Below are 21,498 nucleotides of genomic sequence, written 5' to 3' on the forward strand. Positions count from 1 at the left end.
AGGCTTCATCTAATATCATGGTAAAGGTAAAGGTAAAGGTTTCCCTTGACGTAAAGTCCAGTCGTGTCCGACTCTAGGGGGCGGTGCTCATCTCCGTTTCTAAGCCTTGGAGCCGGCGTTGTCATAGACACTTCCGGGTCATGTGGCCAGCATGACTCACGGAACGCCGTTACCTTCCCGCCGAAGCGGTACCTATTGATCTACTCACATTGGCATGTTTTCGAACTGCTAGGTGAGCAGGAGCTGGGACGAGCCACGGGAGCTCACCCCGCCGCGCGGTCTCAAACCGCCGACCTTCCGATCGGCAGCTCAGCGGTTTAACCCGCAGCGCCACCGCGTCCCTTATATCATGGTAGCCAGTATCAATTTCATTATTTACATTTAACTAGCTCTCCAGAAACTAACATTAAAATATAAACTTGATACTTATGAATCATTATATGCCATCAAGTCATTGTGAATTCTGAGTAACCACACAGACTTTCTCCATGGTCCAACCCTAACCTCATCTTTCAAGTCTTCTAATGGTGATACGTAACACGCCCCCCACCCCCCCAGCAAGTCCTGCTATGCTGCCTCATCATGGGGGTGGGGGTACTTGGGAGGGATAAGCAAAGTATATTGGGAGTGTGTGCAAGGTGCATATATTCCCAGAAGGATCATCCAAGGTGTGTAGGTCATCCCAGATGCCTAGCTAAAACATGCAGGCACCTGAATTGAGCAGCAGTGATATAGGAAGATGCTGGAGGAGGAGGAGGATCACTTTAGTGACAATAGCAAAGGCATCCATTCATTCTGTGTGGGAGAGGCAATGGTAAACCACCCCTGTATTTTTACCAAGAAAACCACATGGATAGAAAATATAAAAAGATACTTACAAATTACCTTTTATAAACAGGCACAACATTTCCAGGATTATGGAAGACAACTTTATTTTGTTTTTTTCTAAACTGTTACAAGAAGACAAACAACATGGAAATTTACATACTTTGTATCCAGGACTTTGCGAACTCCTTTAAAGGAAAAGAGCTTTTTAGAGGCTCATTATGGAGCATCAACACCATTCTGGACATTACATAGTGCACAAAAAATAAAAGACAATGGCAAGCCTATGGAATTCACATACAGGGGGAGAGGGAGAAAAATCATAAATCCAAAGATTAGAATTAAATGTTGTTAAGCTGCACATACAGCACAAAGACATTGTGTGGATCACACACTGATGGATCAAGCTTCTCTGCAGATTTGTGAAAAGCAGAATGGGAAGAGGGATTTGAAAAAGTGACTCAGGATGTACATCCATATTCTGTGTAAAAATGGCACAATTTACATAAATTTTAAAAGAGGAAGGAGAAAGAAGAGAACAACCAACTCATGTTTAGAAAGAAAGACAAATACATATATCCAAAATACATATACCTAAAATATTTGAATATATATATCTCAAAACCAACATACTGAGGCAAAGAAGGGAATTACAAAAAAAGAAAAACAGCCAATGCACAGCTTAAGCAATGTACTCTATACAGACCATACTTCATCTCTGAGGAAGACAGTCCTAGCATAACTGCAAAGTTCAGAGCATTTTATTAAAAATGTGTATGTCAAAGTTTTTTTTAAAAAAAAAAGATTCATGGAAGCAAATTTTGTCATTGGTTAGATTTGGCTAAAAACAATACTGTCAGATGGATTTCAAATTAATAGGAACTTTTGTAAAATGGGGCCAGTGGAAGGAATTTAATTTCTTGAATTTGTTCTAATTTGCTGCTTCCACAGAGTATCTTTTTCCCCCATGCTACAGTCATTTCACCAAAATGTATTTATCCTACAAGAAGCATGCAACAAAAACCTAGGTAGAGCACTAGAAGTTCTGATGTCCCACTCCAAGGAATTCTTATATTCTACTGAGCCTTAGGTGGGGAAAAAAAGAATGTCCTCTGGAGGTGGTTCCTCTGACATCTTAAAGTTGGACTCTTTATCCTCATTGCTATAATCACCACTATCTGAATTTTAACAGACTGGCATAGAATATAAACCACAGCCCAAAGAACCACAGATATTTGTTAACTACAATATCAAAAAGTTGAGAATGTACAGATACTTATGCATGAGACTGGCCCCAAGTTCCTTACTTCGTAATATAAAACAAAAGGGAACAACAAACAATATACCCACATTAAAGTCCTTTCTTAAAGAGCTCAATTTAGTGAAAATCTTGACATGATGGTTGTAAAACAGGCTAATTTGAAAAGCATAACCATTATAAGAGACAAAATGCAAGAAAGAACAAATGCAGAAACTGGTAAAAGATTAGAAATCTATTGCTTTACAGGAAAAAAGGCAGGGAAAAAAATCACAGCAGTTAGGCACAATCACAGTTTCAAGGTTTTCATTTCTGCCCATTAAGGTACGTCAAGGCTTTGCTTGTGCTCCCAAATCTGCCTACAATTAGCAGGTAGGTCCAGGATGATCAAATTTCTCACAGTGGTCTGAAGGATCCTGAGCAACTCTCTGAGGGCACTGTATCTGCCTCCTCCCCTTTCTGCTTCAAGAGTACAATGTAGTTATCCATGTTTGCAGATTTCCTTGAATTGTGTATCTCTCCTTTTGCACTGATAATTTTTTCTACTTTGTTTAAAATGAGCATAATGCCCTGATGAACGGGAGTGGTCATCACAACTAGACTGCTGGATAAGATGTCCACAATACAAGCTCTATTTAAGTGTTACAATATATTGGTCATGCATACATCCCTACAGAATCCTGGCAAGCAGGCATTTCAACATGTATAGTTGATATGGGGTCAGGTTGCTAATCAACTAATTGTTGGAAGGACAGTTGTACAATTTCAAATTGGCAACAATTTCAGCATCACACATGGCAAACTTCAACAGCCAGAGAGAGTCAATGGTCATCTACTTTAGCTCTTTTGGCTTTCAGGGAAAGATGCTGCAATGAAAAAAAGAAACTTTTTTAATTTATTGTTTCATAAATGCTCTAATGAATCAACTCTTCATCAAAGAGTTGATCAAAACTAGCAACCTACTAGCAACAAATTCAATGTTGTTACAGCTCTACTAAAACTCCATTTTGCCATACTGCTGAAAGCTTAAAAGCATGCAAACGTTTGCCAATACAGAAATCATTGTTGTTTCTGAATTTGTAAAAATGTTGGTGTCTGGTACTCAAAAAAGAATAAAATGAGGAAAGCACACCTTGCAAAGTTACAGACTTTTATAATTCCTTCATCAATAGAATTTCTATTATTATGGTGTCTTCCACTATTAATCAGATGGCGTAATATACTCACTGCAAGAAGAGCTGCTTACCATACCTATTGCTCGCCTGATATGACAGATGGTGGCTCAGAAGAATTCACAGGGCCAACTGCAGTTGTTTTCTTTTTCCTCCTTTCTATTTGTCTTCTAAAGAAAATACATGCCTTGCCCCTGGATACTAAGCTGACCTCATCTCTCCTTTACATTTAAAAATCGAAGTGATATTCATAGAACAGCATTTTTTTAACAATGGTCGCTCTCTCTTCCATGGAAGACCTTTTAGTTCCTACTGCTTGCTGAAATAAGACTTAATTTTATATATTTATCAATTATTGGTATTATTTATGATTTTCATTGAATTTTAAATTGTTCTTACTGTGAACCGCCCAGGGTCCCTCCTTGTGGGGGAGATGGGCGGTGGTAAAAATATGATAAATACATAAATAATTGTAAGTAAGAGCATTTCAAGAATAATGTTGTTTTTCATTTTGTGCTGACTTTTCAGAAATTCAGCCCTTGTTTGGCAACTACCTTGTTTAGCGGCATTTGCAAATAAGATGGTAATAAACGATAATAAAAAATTAATTTTCCAAAGGAGCAACAAGTAAAGAGAGAATGCCTACTCTGGATCTAAATATTACATAACACTATAAAGATTATTTATTTATTTATTTAATTTATAATATTTCTTTCCCACCCATCTCATATTACAACTATTGGACCACTTTCTACCGGTTCAGGCATGAGCTTAGATATAAATGGTTAGCAATGCAGACACTACCTAGAACTCCAGGCGTGCCCTTTCAGTTAATAGAAAACTATTATTATATGCCTTACTTTCTTGTTAATGGCATATCTGGGCTTGTAACCAGAAACTGAAATATTCACATCTTTAACACTATGTTCCATTCTGCTAAAGTAGTTGTGATCTATTATTTAGTAACTAGCTTTCCTCAAAAATTGTAAAATAGTACTCCCAGTCAATAACTTGAGACCACAAAGTTATTATATGCCTACACATTTTTATAAGACTAGAATTAGCAACCTTCAGAAGATTTCGTCACAGCAAAATGTTGCATTGTGATGTGCTATAAACATTGACATGTTTCTACTGCATGAAATTTAGCATTTCATAGAGAACCTTTTCTAAATATGTCACATAATCATCAGAACAAATCTCTTAAGTTAGGTCAGCATTATTATCCCATTCTTGCAAATGAGAGGGGAGTAGTCTACAGCTGATGGAATACATCACTTGCTGAAGATCACCAAGCAGGTGTGACCAGCTCAAACTCCAATCCACAGGGTTAAATTTCCAAGAATGGTATGTGAAATCCTGTGCTCTCCCTCATTATCCCTTTTTTGAAGCCATTTTGTGGAACAAGAGTAGTTAAAACTAGCTAGATTCTTGGTTAAGGAAAACACGTTTTCAGCTTTAAACTATTATAGGCAATCATTGATTTACACCACCTAGTTCCTGGTCTCCTTGTGCAAGTCAACTTTTGCATAGGTTGACCACCATGTTTCTATATGTACTGGTACAGTGGCCACCATGCTCACATATATGCAGAAAACCAGCCACCATTTTATGCATGTGCAAACATGGCCACAATTTTTTAGTTGCATTTTGCATAACCCGTGAACTACCTGTATATTGGTAGCTGATAATGGTGTGCTGATTAGAGCACAGAGGGATGGGTTAGCCCCACTAATTCATCAAAAAGCAATTATAATCTTTCAGCTGAATTTACCAAGCAAGATAAAATGGGAGAAGGACAGAATTAATCTGGTAAGTGAAAGAGAGGGAGCATATAATCATATCAACTTTGTAAAATAAACTATGGTTGATGTTGCAGGGCACTAATTCTCCTGAGAAGGAACACTATTCCATGGCTTTTCTTGGGTTCTAATCTATTCTGTGTCAATCTCACTGAAAAGAGTATTACCAATTATTCTGTAAATATTAGCCTGTATTATAATTATTCAACAAAACTGTGAATATTAAAGTGTTCATAATAATGTTTTACAGAATTACCAAAAAAAATTCCATGTCAAACATGTTGCTTTAATCATGGTTTCTTTATGAGTAGAAGGTTGTATTTTTCCAACAATTTACAGTAAATGGAGCTCTCCAAGTTGAAGAAAAATGAAACAGATTCACCCATCATAGTATAAAAAGCAGAGCAAACAAAGTTAAATCTTTAAGTATATTGTGGCCTAATAAACACTATTAAAGCAAAATACAAAACACAAGAAAATATAAAATAACAAGAGCTGCCAATACAGCAATGGTACCGTTTGGAGTCTATGCCGAGCCTGTACCGTTCCTTGCTGATAGAAGTGAGGGGCCAGTTCCAATAACCAAGCAGATTCAATAGCTGTAACATCTCGCATGTAATACTTTGAAGTCTGTATGACTTCATTGTACACTACCCTAAAAATTAAATAGAAAAAAAAAATACAGTGTTTGAGACTTCACACCTGAGCTCAGAAGTAAGTTAATTATCTTCCAATATTTTATCCTTAGCTTAACTTCTTGGCATGGCAAATGTTTCACAGACACACTTTGGCCAGATTAGAATCTTAACTGCAGACAAGTACAAAGCTGCACAAACAACAATTGACTGACCGCTACTGTGCAAAGATTTCAAGGACTTTTATATATTCTCAAGGGCTTAAATTCAAGGCTTTTTCCTCCCACTCCTTCATGTCTTGAAGTCAGATAATTGTGTTACTATAATGGGTTTCTCAGGACTTAGAAAAGAGAATAGCAGTTTGAAAATATTTTAAGTACAGAATATCTGTACATTCTTCCTTGCTCAGGCAAAATGGTGGCTACCTTCTCTGTGAATCAGAGGGTGATTAGCAAGAGGATCAAGAAAAGTCCATCCTAACAAACTTTTCAGTAACCTAATCCTTTTTCCCTTTTGATAAATCCGGTTAAAGAAAACTTTGTGAAAATCCTGCTTTTTGATGATCTGCTAAGAGTCTAACAGCTATGTTCATATAATAGCCATCTCTAGCCTGGGAACCATTGGCTTCCACCACACCAACCTCATCCCTTACATAGCTCATTATAAAGAGCATCCATTAAAAAAGCATTTAAATACTGTCCCATTATTACTCCATAAGAAACTACTCATAATGTATCCAGTAAGCCTTAATATGAACATCTTTATGCTATAAATTTATATGCATGTTCCCACTTGTGTATGAAGACATTTAGAGTATTTCAACTGTTTTGGAAGTCAGCTTTACATCTCAGCATACTAAGAAAGAGTTCAAAGAAAATAATGTACGCTTCATGCAGAAATATCCCTGAAGAGCTGAATGATCTAGTGATGACCTTGCATGGGAATTAGCAATACTAATATTTGCTTGTTAGGATTGAGTCCAAGTTGTTCCTCTCCATCCAGACCTGTGCAGCCACCAGACACTGAGCTAGGACATTGATGGCATCACCAAGTTGGCTCTGGGTCAAAATGTACATCTGGGCATCATTGGCATACTGGTGATATTTGACCCCAACCCAATGGGAAACCAATGGCTTCATGTAGATGTTAAACAGAAGAGGAGAAAGCAATGAACCCTGCAACACCCCACAAGTGAGGGACTGTGGGTACAATTTTTGCCCACCCATCAATACTGACTGGAACCGGCCATAGAGAAAGGAGGAGAACCACTGTAAAATGGTGACTCCCACCATAAAAGCCAGACCAAAAGGAAACCGTAGTCAACAATACTGAAAGCTGATGAGAGATCAAGAATCACAAGGATAGACACACCACCAAATAATCAGCAAGTGTGATTAAATATATTATATGTACTTTCCACAAAGGCAAACCCTTTAACATCCTCTAGCAGACAATACAACCTATTCCAAAAGCAGTCACTATGAAGGCTGTAATCAAAAATCAAAGAAATAATACTGGATAGCATTTACTTAAAATGAAGCATACAGAAAGAAGGATAAAAAGCAGTTATTTAATTTTCCAGGCATTCCATGTTGCATCTTACTGTATAAATTAATGTGCCTTCTAAATTATAATCTTTCAAATGTAATGTGTTGTTAAAGATTGGCTCTCAATAAATTACAATATCACATTCATCCAATAATTTAAAAAAATCAACAACTTACCAACGAGGCGGTTTCTCTGCATACAGCACTGAGGTGGGATGGATATGAAGTTCGTGGTCATCACGAATAGTCCTTGAAATAACATTATTTCAGAAATACTTTATTTACCAAAGCAACATGTCTGTGTTTGTGTGCAATACAGGCCACTATCAATTTCCTTAAATATTGGCTTGATCAGGATATTACTGATCAGCAACATTTTCAGAATTCTTTCCCCGTTTTCATTTGAATATTTTGAAATCTCCTTTTCATTTTGATTGTTTTTCAAATGAAGGAGACTTTGTCAAGAAAAACATGCCTCAGCCTAATTGGATTTAGCTCAATTGAATTCACTATCAGGATGATCAGTTTGCCAAAACTGAGCAAGCATACCATGGACCTATTGTTCCAACTGATGGCTATCACAAAGAATGTTATGAATTCAAATTGTGATAATTTAATACAGTATATTTTGTGTGTATTATGATTGTTTCATCAAGTATAATCTTGACCAAACTTCTTCAGTTCAATCATAACTAGCCTGTGCTTCACTGCTAAATGAAAACAGTAATATTTCTACTGGTTTTGGAAGAATTTACTAAAATAAATTGATATATTTTGTGCTTATATTTTAATGTAATTGCTTATTTTTTAATTACTGTACTGTGGATGTTTTATATTAATTGATTACTGCACACCAGATGTTAGGCTAAAATCAAATAAATATATTTACCTATAGGACCCAGTAGAATGAAATCTGGCTGCATTAGCAAAAAATCCAGAAACAATACACCTTAGAACAGGGTCTGGATCACCTAAAATAAAGAGATGGATTTATCATTTTACAGAGGTCATATATCAGAGATAGGTACTTTGGTGTCCTCCAGATATTCTGAACTTCAAATTATAGCAGCCAAGCATGGGACTTACAGGAGCTGAACCCAAAAATAAAATATGGAGAGACAAAGTTATCTTTTCCTATGATACATGAAAGGCTCAGGTTAAAGAGAAAAAATAATAGTCAACAACCATAAATTATTGGTAGAAAAAAGAAGGGGAAAGGTTTTCTCAAAATACATTTTACTGACACAAGTCAGTGGATATTAAGGGAAGATGCCTATAAATAAAGAAACCAATACTATTACATGCTGAACTAAACAGAATAATTCTATTCTGCAGACTAAACGTTAAAAATACATAGGAAACCCATTGTTAAAGTAGGTAGTTCATACCTTCACTGGATTTTTTTGGCACTTTGAACTTGACAAGAAGTTTTTTCAGCTGCTCCCTTACAATTGTGGCTCTAACAAGGCCTTTATAATTCAGAAAGTGCTCCTGACACCACTGAGAACTTTTGTTGTGCTGCAAATAAAAAGGAAAAGCTGAAGCACACCAACAAAATTTCTATCAAAGTATTAGCACTTACTTCATATGCAGTATTCTTGTTTCCTTAACATCACAGGAATGAAGGTATACACAAACTCCCCCCATTGCAGACTACAAGGCAAAACCAATCTCAAAACCTTAGAATCCTTTTGGAAAAAAAAAACAGGGCAATTTGCAAAATAGACTCTACGATCTTGCTAACTTAAATAATAAAATGCTTTAAACCCACTTGACATCCTTCTTGTAAATCTCATGAACTGTGAAACTTGCTGTTACTGTTTAATTTATCTGCATCCTAAATCTTAATTTCTACTGAGAAAGCCATTGCAGATGGCGGAATTCTTCAATAAAGTCATTAACATTGACAAATGCACATACTCCAAAGATAAGCAAATATGCTCTGAGTTACAGAACACAAGTAATTATAAAGATTAAGAATCTCAGCTTCAGTTTTAAATATTGCATGTTCCAATCTCTTTCCATAAGAGAGATAATTCTAAAGAAGTATGTCTACAAAACACACAACATGCTGTTAAATCTCTAAAATCACAACAGTGTTTTCAGTTATCTGTGCTAAGCTTCTTGCCTTCATTACAACTAAAATTGGCTTTACTTGCTTTAGAACACCCATCCAATGTTAATTATTACAACTGATATTTCTGGTCTACATTCACATCAGTTGGAATCATGGCTAGAAAACCCAAAGGTCTTTTTGTACTTTAGTTCAGTTTAGCTGCTTACTTTTATAAAAGCTTCATAGACATTAAGCATCGTGAGATGGTCACCCTCCTCAACAGCAAATTTTCTGTGTTCTCTAATCTGAAAAGGAGAAATATTTTATAGAGCAAACAACAGAAGCAGGAATTATTTTTCCTGGTGGAGATACAGAAATATCAATACAGCTAAAAACAGTGCAAGAAGCCTATGAATCCTCTAGGCTTTTCCAACTGTCAGTGCATCTATTATCATGTGTTATTTCTTTCCATGTTTCCCACAGCAGGTACAATTTTGTTTTGCACACTGTTCATTGTTATGCATATCATCCTATTTCACTTTTAAGGAGGAGGAAGAGGAGGAGGAGGAGCATGAACACTTAAAACTGTATTGCATTTAACACAGAAACCTGGAAGAACTGTATATTTTACTGATATACAATATTTCTACTTAGCCATTATGACTTAAGGTTTGTACAAATAAAGTTCTTAAAGTATTGCAACAGTTTCAACTTTGACAACATAATGTGTTTTCCAAATTATTTTCCAGTGAAATAAACCGAATAGTGAAATACTGTAATCTCTCCCCCCCTACTCTATAACAAACTTTTCTTTACACCTGGGAAAAAAGTATTCTCTTTGGACAGTATTTATTCTACTTGTTCATTTCTTGTAAAGTAAATGAAGTACTTAACCATTGCAAAACAAAAAAAAATCCACAGTGAAAATTAAGAAACTCAAACAGAAATCAGCTAAGCAAAAGGAAACCAACACCACCAAAACAGCCAGAAATGATAATGCACAAAACTCTGCCAGACTACATATTTGCAGCAGTAATAAATGTTTGGCTATCACTTCAACACCGAAAAGGAAAAAAAAAAAGAATCACACAAAGATATTTTTGTATGTTTGCAACAACTATCAGATGCAATGGAATATGCAAAAGAGCCAGTAGTTTCACTAAGGAGGAGACAGTCCCTTAACTTTTTGTTTCTAAGTTAATTGATTAAGGATGCAAAATCTGAGTCTTCAGGCCACAACCAGTCTCATAAAGCCTTGGGTACAACTCCAAGGCTCTATCCAAACATTATTGTAAAACTGTAATTGTTAATGTGACCCCCCCCCCAAAAATTGTTACATACAAAATATGAATTAAGTTAGATTGCTTCCATTTATTTAATCTATTTAATTTTTGTCCTAACTCTGCCCACTGTTTTGCCTCAGTCCCAATTACTTTTTGGAATGCAACACCAGCATGCTACTCAAAAGCTAAGCGTGAACTTTGGCCCCAAAAAGTTTACACACTTCTGATTTAGGACTTTAAAAGTAAAAACACAATAGCTGTGTGCTCCAGGAACCTAGCTGTAGTCATATCCTTAACAGCTAGTTTCTAACAGAAGTGGAGGTTACAACGACCATATCAACCTTCTTTAAAAACTATGGTTGCAATGGCATGTGAGTGTAAGCCAGATAAAGGTGTTCCTGACCATACTAACAAAACTGGGCAATCAGGAGCAAAGCTAGTTCCAGATGAGCTCCCAAACTGTAAATCCTTGTTTTCAACAGGAGTGCAACCCCAAGAGGTTAAATCTCCACTTTGGAACAGAGTTTCAACTAACCAAGAACAGAATAATCTTGTCAGCATTACACTCCAAACTGTATTTCAAAAGCATGTCAAAAACTACATCATTAAAACACAAGTCACACTTAACGTACTTAAATAGCTAATGAGGAGGAACACAATATGAATGAAAACAAGATACCCAACTGTACAGATCAATGCAAACAGCCTGGAAGAGTTTCAAAGGTATGTTGGTGGGTACAGACCAGCACTTACAGCTTGAACCTTTTGGTTTGGAGGAACTGTGAAGATATTTTGGATTTGCATCATGGATGCAATGCTCAGAATCTCTTGGGAGCAGCCAAAATTTCCTGCAAAATTATTTAAGGAAAAGTGGGGTAAGGAAAAGAAAATTCATTGTCACGGAGCAATACTTCATTTGTTACACCTTTCTGATTAAAACAGCTATAGCAGTTATAAAAATAGTATATTACAAAATAACCTAAATATGAAAAGCACTCACATGAACTTTACAGAAGCAGAAAAAAGGGAAAAGCTTATTCTCGCTTTATGAGAACCGCTTTCCTTTCTGTCGAGAATAGTTGGTCATTGGCCAATGGTCTCATATATTAAAACAGTGCCACTGAAATTTTGCTTTTGTATGGAGAATAGAAAAACTAAATGTCACTTGGAAAGGAGATAATCCAATCCAATCATTCTCGTGTAAATCCTGACTATATTCCCATACTGTCTGGCTATGTTTCTGAACCAGGTAATGGATTAAAAGGTTTCAGCTCTTTCATCTTATGATTAGAACTGAGGAGTCACTTGTTCACATTCTGATTTTGAGATTGCCCTTTCAAGAGGGCTCAAGAAATAGAAGACAAGTGCATGTTCATTAAAGCCAGATTGCATGAACAATTACTCTGAAAATGCAAACCTTAATTTAGGGATAGGCAACATGTTGCCTGGGCATATCAGCCACTTCACTTAGTAGCCATCAAACTCTCCATTACATCTGGACTTAACCTGGAATATTACAAAGCTAAGCACTAGTTTCTAGTGTGTTTTTATTTGGAAGGGTACCTTTGGGCCCATAAAGGTCTCTCTGCATGGAAGTATGTGTGCTTATGTCTTAAGTGTGTCTTCTGGTGATTGGTAATACCACTTTCTGGAAGGCAGCCATTCTGTGAGTGTGCCTACCACATACTCTCAAATCTTCAGATATGCCCCAGGCCAAAAAAAAAAAGGTGTTGACTTGGTTCAGGAAAATGGCTGATTTCAGCATTCCAGCAGAAGTCACTTCTCCTGGAATGAATGCTGCTATCCTAATTTTCGGCAGCACCCCTCTGAGCAGATGCAAAGGATTGATATACAAATGCCATACACAACTCCACAGATTGTGGAATCTATGGCATATTTGGCAAGAAGCAATGCAACTATTTCTGGCATTAGTGGTTCTAAAAGGCAGGGTAAAAACAGTCATTGTACTATAGCAGTTAAGATGTTGGATCTTAACCTGGGAGACTCAACTTCAAGTTCACTCTCAACCAGAGTTCATTGGGGAACGTTGGGCCAGTCACTCCTTCTCAACCATACCTTCCTCACAAGGTTGTTCCTGTTGAAGGAATAAAATTAGGGGAGACCCTCATGCATCCCATTTTAACCTCTGAGTTTAGGTGGGATATAAATTTAATAAATTACAAAGTCAAATCATGAAGATTTTTAAACTGTTGTTTTTGTGCAATCACAAGAAACAGTATTGTATCTCCTACATTGCTTTCTCCGTACTCCTATCCCACTTTCATGATCCAGATGTCTATCACATTAATGGAAACATATGGCAAATTACTTATTTTTAATGATAAATGCACATTAAAAATTCTATTTATAAAGTAAGGAATTAACTATCCAAATTATAATAGTCCATATTACCTGATTCTAGGAGCATCTTTGCAAACATGGGATTTAAAGGGAACTCTGCTATCCTAATTCCCAGAGGTTCAGTGAGACGACAATATTTATCAAGTCCTGCAGGAGAAAAATCAATGACACAGAATGTAAATACTGGTAACTCAGGATGATTTAAATATAAAGTGTTCAGAGCATAGAAAGATAATATTGACTGTATTATTTTCCAGAGCTAAAACCATATTCCTGCGATCTTTTTATTATATGGGTTGCTACATCTTCATATAACAAAAATATAATCAATTATGAATATTGAAATCTCCATATCCATTTTTCACAGAAGAATACAATGCCTCCCAATATTTTCACAGCCTGAAATCTTAAAAGAATCTCTTAATGATAACCTAATTGTATAAAATGTATTGCTTCATTGTATTTTTGCTTTTGCCTTTGACTTTTTAGCACATCTGCAGGATATAAATTACTGACAATCCAAATGAAAAATGCAATGACAATCAGAGTATTCTTCTAAAGTGCAAGAAATTATCAGCAAAATAATTTTGCAGCTTACTGAGGGGTTCATCAATCTTTCTAAATACTAGAAACTACTCATTGGAAATGTGTCGTTTCTGTGCATAACTGAACCTTCACAAAAGTACCTATTTTCAGACCCAAGGAATGAGAGGCCCCTCACAGCAGAGTTCAGATGCTGTCACAAAAACAGAAAGCTGAAAATGCCAAAGGCTCAATAATATTCAAAAACATAAACGCATCATCGATGATCAAGCAAAGAGCAGCTCTTTGAGCAAACTGAGCCCAATGAATGACTGTTGCCACTACTAAGAAAGAACACACTCAATTTCTGTAAGAGAAGTTCCATTTCTTCTTTTACAATCCCTATTTTATTACTGATACAGTTTATGTAAAGCAGTGTTTTTCAACTTCAGCAACTTTTAAGATACGTGGACTTCAACTCCTAGAATTCCCCAGCCAGCATGCTGGGGAACTCTGGGAGTTGAAATCCACACATCTTAAAGTTGCTGAGGTTGAAAAACACTGATGTAAAGTAATTTAAATTCTCAAAATCTGTTATCGAAATATATTTTACTTCAGTTCAATTCCAGACAAGGGTTCTGTTTTTAGTCATCTTTTAATTTAGTGGTTTGGACCTATTCCTTAACAATCAATGCACAAATATCTAAGAATTATATTAATTGATCAGAGCAGCACTCCTGTAAGTGATGAGTAGCACTCATTTGCAAAGAATGTACAAGAAACACTGCAGTGGAGATTATACCACATAACAGCTACAGACATTTCTTCTCAACATTCAGTCTGAAAAACAGAAGTGCCTTATAATTTTGGCATGCATTTGAAACAAAAGAAGCAAATCTTCAGAGCGCTCTGCATCAAAGTCAAAAATGTTTTTAGTCTCATAACCTTGGTACTTTAAAAACAAGACAGTCCTATTTTGGTTAATTAATAAATAATGCCTATTTGTAAAGGTGATAATGTGAATATCTTTAATCTCCTCTATAGGTAAAAAGAAACCAACCAATCATCTTACCTCCTAAGGCATACAATAGCTCCAGAGCTTGCACCATTGATTGAGCTGGTGGAGGCTAGGGAAAAAAATAGTAATATAATTTGCTCTGCTTGCTGTAAAAATATATCTTCAATTTACAAACCTGCCCTTCCGTGAATTCAAGAAGGAACAGGTAAGCCCCTACTGTGATCTACTTAGCTTCAGCAAGATTGGCACACATTAAAATATTGTCCACTTTCTGACTTATAGCAGGGTTCCTCAACCTTGGCAACTCTAAGGTGTGCAGACTTCAACTCCCAGAATTCCCCAGCCAGCTTTGCTTCAACTTTGCAGTTGAAGTCCGCACACCTTAGAGTTGCCAAGGTTGAGGAACCCTGACTTATAAGACAAGGAGAGCCAGTTTAGCGTAGTGACTAAGGCCCTGGACTAAAAAACAGGAAACCATGGGTTTTAGTCTTCCCTTAGACATGAAAGCTGGCTGAGGGAGTCACTCTCTCTCTCAGACCAATCCACCTCACAATGTTGTTGTTGTGGGGAAAACAGGAGGTGGGAGCATTAGATATGGATGCTGCCTTGAGTTGACCAAAAATAAAAGTGGGATAAAAGTTAAATAAAGAAAGAATAAAACTGAATACACCTTGATAGCCATGTATTAAATCAGTGGCTGTATGAAATACTATGCCAGTGTTTAACCTGCTTATTAAAGCAATAAAAGAGCAGTAAAAGAGTATAGATACACGCTTAGTGCCTAACAGGCTGAGGCTGTAAAATGCCTCTAAATATCTGAATATACTGAGAACTAAGGTCTGCAGAAGGATTATAAAATTCTGTGAGAAAGGATGAGGTACAAATTCAGTGTTTTGGAATGGCCAAGTCAAAGTCTAAATCAGAACTTGGATAGAAATGTAGCAGAACCTGAAATGAGCAGTTCATGCATGGAGAAAAAAAATTCTTAAATGTTATTTACAAGAAACAGTTTATTATGGATGAATGCACTAAAGGTTCTGAGGGGACAATTTTTCACACTGGCACATTGCATGTTTGTTTATTTATTTACAGGATTTATATATGGCTACCTATCTCATATGCGCCAGACCAGAGAGCCTCCCCCTATCCTAGCCCAATGCTTGGGGGAAGAGCCAAGTCTTCATGGCCTTCCAGAAGGCTAAAAGAGTAGGGATCCCTTGGATCTCTAGTGGGAAGCTATTCCAAAGGGCTGGGGTTGCCACTGAGAAGGCGTGCTTCCAAGGTCCCATTAGATGACAACATTTAAGGGAGGGGAGCATGCCCACCCTATATAACCTAGTAGGATGGACAGATACCTTCAGAGAGAGGTGGTCTTGCAAATAACCTGGCCCTGTGCCATGTAGGGCCTTAAAGGTGATAACTAGCATCTTGAATTGTACCCGGAAAGCAACTGGGAGCCAGCGTAGATCACACAACAGTAGTGTAATTCGGGTGAACCTTGGGGCACACAAAACTGTGCATGCCACTGCATTCTGGACCAGTTGCAGCTTCCGGATGGGCTTCAATGGCAGCCCCATGTAGAGGGCAATGCAGCAATCCAAACAGGAGGTGACTAAGGTATGAGTGACTGTGAGTAAGGCCTCCTAGTCCAGGAATGGGCACAACTGGTGTACAAGATGAATTGGAGCAAAGGCCCCCCTGTTCATGGCTGCCATCATGGCTTCCAGCAAGAGCCACAAGCCCAAGAAGACACCTATGCTGGATGACTTTATGAAATAAATGAAACTACCACCAAGCATTGGTGTTGCTCAAACTCTCTTTAATATCTAGAGAACCCACTTGAAGTTCTGATAAAGTTCAAATAAGCAAACATTTATAAAATCTGAAGAGAAATACTTTTTTGCAGAACTTAAAGTAAATGTCTACTTACCTTCATAAATTTTGAATCCTATTTAATGCAACCAAGTTTGTAACCATGCAGTTTGTCTGCTTGCAGAACACTGCACTCAGCACATAAAGGTCTACAGAGGAACTAGACAAAGCTATGTTGGAGGCAAGGTTTATGTGCAAATCTTACCATGGTTACGCCTGTATATGTAGTCTGAAGCAAAATAATATTAAACTAATTCATGAAAAGCAAGAACCGAGAAGCAGAAATAGCTTCTTCTTTTGGGATCTGCTGTACTTTGATTTCATACAATAAAACACTGCAAGGTAGGTTGAACTGAGAGTGACTGATCCAAAGGGCTCCAGTGAGCTCCACAGTTAAACAAGGACTTGATTGTGGGTGTCTATGGCCCAAGTCTAAAATCTTTATCACTTTACTACACTCACTTTCAAATTATGCTATGGTTCATTGGATTTTGATGATTTGTTGAGTGTCTATTAATTTCAGAGAACACGCAAACACTCTCTCTCCCATCACTCATATTTCCATGAGGTGAGCCAAAATAAAAGGCAACATGAAAGCCAAGCACCATATTTATTCAGCCTTTGGAATTAGCCTTTCAAAATTACCAGCCATCCAATGAAGACAACACAGAAAATGAACTGATGTGGGTACAATGGAGCAAATCCTTCCTCCTCTGCCGGTCATATCATCTGCTGGATGACAAAATAGTTACCCTTCTTTTACAAGTCTCCTTACTCACCCTTGTGGAAATTCCTGATAGTCCTATTTACTATACAGAAGAATGGCAAGGAATAGACCTTAGAGATACTATAAAAGGATAGCAGATCTCAAGAATTCTTGTTTCTCACTGATAACCTGACAAACATGAAAGATTAAACAAGGTTCTCTTACTTACTGAGAGGAAGGGAAACCTAAGCACATTGTCAATTCCTAATGCCTTAAGCTGCAAGATAACTGGTGCCAGGTTACTGCGTTGCATTTCAGGAATGGTGGACTGTGGCAGCTTCTCAAAGTCTTCCTCTGTGGAGAACGCAAAGTTCTTCATGAGTAACTTTTAAACATGAATCCTATCCCATTATAAGATTCCAGAACTCAATTAATAACAGATATAAATGCAAGGTGTTCCAACTGATAACAAACAGGGCTGTGCAAATCCTTTAAAAGTGGTGCTTTAGAATGCACAAAAACATATATGAAGCACCTCTTTTCAAATAATTGAAGCAGCTACATATTTTTCCACACTTGTGCAGCTGCTTTAGAAGTTGCTCATGGCTATCTCCACATACTGTGCACTGCAATAGCAAAATCTCCATCTGCAATACAATTTTACAGAGCCAGTGACAGAACCCACAATCAAAGAGTTGTTAGATCTGTTGATTGTGTTCTCTGCCATTGAAGCAACGAGTGTCAAGCTCCGGATGGGAGGGGAAAAGTTGCTGAGAGTGAGAAGAAATCCAAGGTCGAATCAGCCAGCCGGCCAGGAGTGGAATGCTGGACTGTTAAGGGAAAAGGGGAGGAATGTGGAGGTTTTGACACGCCTGTGTGTCTTTTATGAGGTAGCTGCGTGAGAACTTTTCTAGTCGTGGCTTTATGTAAAGTTATGACCCAGTTGACTCAATAAAATTCTGACTCATCATCCAGATGAAATGCAGATTTCAGATTTATTGATGATGTGTACAGATTTAAGCAAAAAGCCACGACTAGAAAAGTTCTCACACAGCTACCTGATAAAAGATACATAGGCACGTCAAAACCTCCTCCACACTCCCCAAGTTTGAGAATATGAGAATATGGCAAGGATCTTTGGGGCGGGGGGGCTGCCTTCAAGTCAGTGTTAACTCATGGTGACTGCCTGGACAAGTCCCCGCAGTTTTCCTGGCAAAACTTCGGAAGTAGTTTGCCACTGCCTGTTTCCTAGGGCTGAGAGTGTGTGACTGGTCCAAGGTCACCCAGCTGGCTTTGTGCCTAAGGCAGGACTAGAACTCCTTTGTCTCCTGATGCCTTAACTACACCAAATTGGCTCTCAAGGAACATTTAACTGGCTATAAAGAAGAGTTTCACTGGAACCTTCTACAGTACAGCCTCTTGGGCAGCATTAAATAGGATATGATGGACCGCAGGAAAAAGGAAATTACAGGAAAATCTGCTTCCGTAACATACTGAGGAACATAATAGGGAACAGAGATAAAAATGAACCATAAAATTCTATTTTGGGGTGGGGAGGTAGATACATCTGATTATTAACAAAATTCCCTCTATGTATTCTCTTATTGCAAAAGATTTTTTTAACAGTCTGCATAAGAAACAGGTATACAAGTTTATTTTTTTCCGTATAAAATCTTCTTACAGACTGTAAAGCTGAATTATTACAATTCTCAGTTGCATAGCTCAGTTATGAAACTACTGGCAATAGATTAAAACTCCACTATTAAGCGTACTTCACCTGTGTAAAGTCTGTAACATTTTCCCGAGCGATTCCGACCAGCACGACCAGCTCTCTGATTCGCCGAGGCCTTAGATACCGGGACAACCACAAGACACTCAATGGCTGTTTTTGGATTATACGCACGAAGTTTCACAAAGCCACAGTCAATGACAAATGAAATGCCATTGATTGTGATAGAGGTTTCTGCAATATTAGTAGCCACTATCACCTGAAAGGACCAAAGTAAAAAGTAGTTTGATACAAGTTCAATGTCCCTACTCATAAACAACTAGGTAAGCTTGAGAAAACAACAACCATGGCTTGTTTGAAGGGCTGCCTTAAAAATCCCCAAAACAACAAAAACAAAACTAGAGCTATTAGGAAATGCTTATTATTCAACCTCAGTCAATGAATATATAACAGGAACAGCGATTTCAGAACACTGAAATCTTTTCCGTAAAGCATTATTTTGTCCATGTTAAGTCTATACAAACTACAGGTTAAGAACAGATTCCTAAAGACAAAATTACAGTCCACAGTCTGTTCAGTCCAGATATAAAACTGCCAGAATAAATAGCCTAACTGTTAGATGGAAAGCCATGCTGTTTTCCTTTTTAAAAATAAAAAGTTTAACTGTTCTTTCATCTACTATTGAAAAGGAAAGTGCATAATTAGGTAGGATAAAAAGAGGGGGAAAAGAAAACAAACAGCATTGATGCAGAGGATCTTGACAATATCCACTAGAGCCAACCTGTCTGATTTGCATTCAGCATTCTTAACAGCCAAATGAACAACTTAGCAGATGGTAAGTTTCTGAACACAATATAAAAAATAGTAATCTCTATATTTGTCAAGTGTGATATAAAGCATCTCTATGCATATCCCACCAAATTAAGTCTGAGATGACGGACACACACACAGAGCGGCCTTACCCAACTGGGCACCCTCCAAAGTACTCGGACTGTTTCTCCTATAATTTCCAGCCACAGTGTTTATGCCGGACATACTGGGAGTTGCAGTCCCAATACAGACACAGGACACCAGGCTGGGCAAGGCTGTACAGGAACAATAAGTAAAATACTCTACCTTTCTCACATTATGAGATACCCTCTCAAAAACTTTCATCTGCTCAGTAGCAGGCAATCCAGCATACATAGGAAGAATGCGCAGGTGCTTCTTCATGCCTGTGCGAGCAACGATTCGAGCTTGTTCTATCAACATAGAAACAACTGTTTCTACTTCTTCCTAGAAAAGTATTAAAGTGAGTGACGGATTAAATTATATTTACCTTCAAGAGTGTATCATGGGGATGAAATATTCTGAAAGGAGACATATAATAGTTTCTCGTAAGACTTTTCCCCTGTTCATTATCTTAAAAAGGCAGGTTAACTGTGTTAATTAAATAGGATGCCAGGGATCAAAGTGATTTTCTTCCAATGCCCTACAATACTTTCCAATCAAGCACAGAAAGCAGAATGGGAACATTCATACTAGAGCCCCATAGAACCATCAATTATCTGGTTGTTTTTACAGGTCTTCTTCATACATAACAAACTGATAACAGAAAAAGAAGTAAAATTATTGTTTTTCTTTTTTTTTAGCTGAAATTAAACTTCCCTGCAAATTACAGAAGCTGAGTGGAAGATACATATTTTGTGGACTTGGAAATTAGGTAAACTTTCTTTTTCAGGCTTCTTTACACTTTTGCCACCTTTATTTGGATTTGCCCAAATATTTTGCTGGAAGGGTGGGGATTGTCAAGACAAGTATTTCAATTAATTAATTACTATAATGTCTTCTTTTTACTCTTGTTAACAGAGGTAGTATATGCCTTATCTCTTATTTTTCATCTCATTCCAAATTATGATTTCTGGCCTTTTGCACAAAACAACCCGAATTTTTCATTTATTTGATATATTTCATTTATTTATTTATTTTTCAAATTCATATATAAGCACCCATCTCACAAACAAGCAATTCTGGGCATCATACAAAGAACTAAAAACAATCAATAAATACGTCAAAAATATTAAAAACCAATTAAAACAAAAAATAAAAGACGGAGGGATATTAAAAATAAGGGAGTCACCTCACTAGTTCACCTGGCCCCAACCAAGTCTTGAGGGACCTCTGGAAGCCCAACAGTGACGAGGCCAACTTCACCAACTGACAACCAATGCAGCTCGCGAAGCAGAGAAGTAACATGTGTTCTACCAGAAACCCACATAACTGCCCGTGCCACTGCATTTTGCACCAGCTGAAGCTTCCAGATACTCTTCAAGGGCAGCCCCATGTACAGCACATTGCAGTAATCTAACCAGGAGGTGACCAGGACATGAGTGACCATGAGCAGGTCCCCCTGATCTAGGAAAGGGCGCAAATGGTGCACAATACAAAGTTGTGCAAAGGCCCTCCTAGCCACACTGCCACCTGCTCATCGAGCAGGAGCCATGAATCCAGGAGGACCCCCGATTGCACACAGGGTCTGTTTGGGGCATTGCAACCCCATCCAGTACCAAAGATGATAAAGACCTAGAACCAGAGGGGCTCAAAACTCAAAGCCACTCAGTCTTGCCAGGGTTCAGTTAAGCCTGTTGTTCCCCATCCAGACCCTCACAGCCTCCAGACGCTGGGACAGTACATCCGCAGCATCGCTTGCCAGGGGTGGAGATGTATAATTGA

The 21,498-nt window shown here is 37.6% G+C and overlaps 1 protein-coding gene across 2 annotated transcripts in view; it reads right to left on the reverse strand.

Annotated features, from left to right (window-relative positions):
* Positions 1–915: 915 nt before the first annotated feature.
* Positions 916–21,498, reverse strand: part of DHX35 (DEAH-box helicase 35) — a 42,548-nt gene continuing 21,965 nt past the window's right edge. Inside the window, exons 11-22 of one of the 2 annotated variants that reach the window (XM_063297173.1) lie at positions 19,903–20,061; positions 18,835–19,045; positions 17,287–17,411; positions 14,534–14,588; positions 12,991–13,086; positions 11,332–11,426; positions 9,523–9,600; positions 8,628–8,757; positions 8,129–8,210; positions 7,417–7,488; positions 5,574–5,712; positions 916–2,949 (exon numbers count right to left, since the gene is read on the reverse strand). In XM_063297173.1, coding sequence (XP_063153243.1) covers positions 2,905–2,949; positions 5,574–5,712; positions 7,417–7,488; positions 8,129–8,210; positions 8,628–8,757; positions 9,523–9,600; positions 11,332–11,426; positions 12,991–13,086; positions 14,534–14,588; positions 17,287–17,411; positions 18,835–19,045; positions 19,903–20,061 — 1,287 coding nt within the window. In that variant the 3' untranslated portion in view covers positions 916–2,904. The remainder of the gene's footprint in view (positions 2,950–5,573; positions 5,713–7,416; positions 7,489–8,128; positions 8,211–8,627; positions 8,758–9,522; positions 9,601–11,331; positions 11,427–12,990; positions 13,087–14,533; positions 14,589–17,286; positions 17,412–18,834; positions 19,046–19,902; positions 20,062–21,498) is intronic. The other variant, XM_063297172.1, reaches the window with a different exon arrangement.

This window comes from Candoia aspera, chromosome 3, assembly GCF_035149785.1.
Source record: "Candoia aspera isolate rCanAsp1 chromosome 3, rCanAsp1.hap2, whole genome shotgun sequence".
Lineage (NCBI taxonomy): Eukaryota > Metazoa > Chordata > Lepidosauria > Squamata > Boidae > Candoia > Candoia aspera.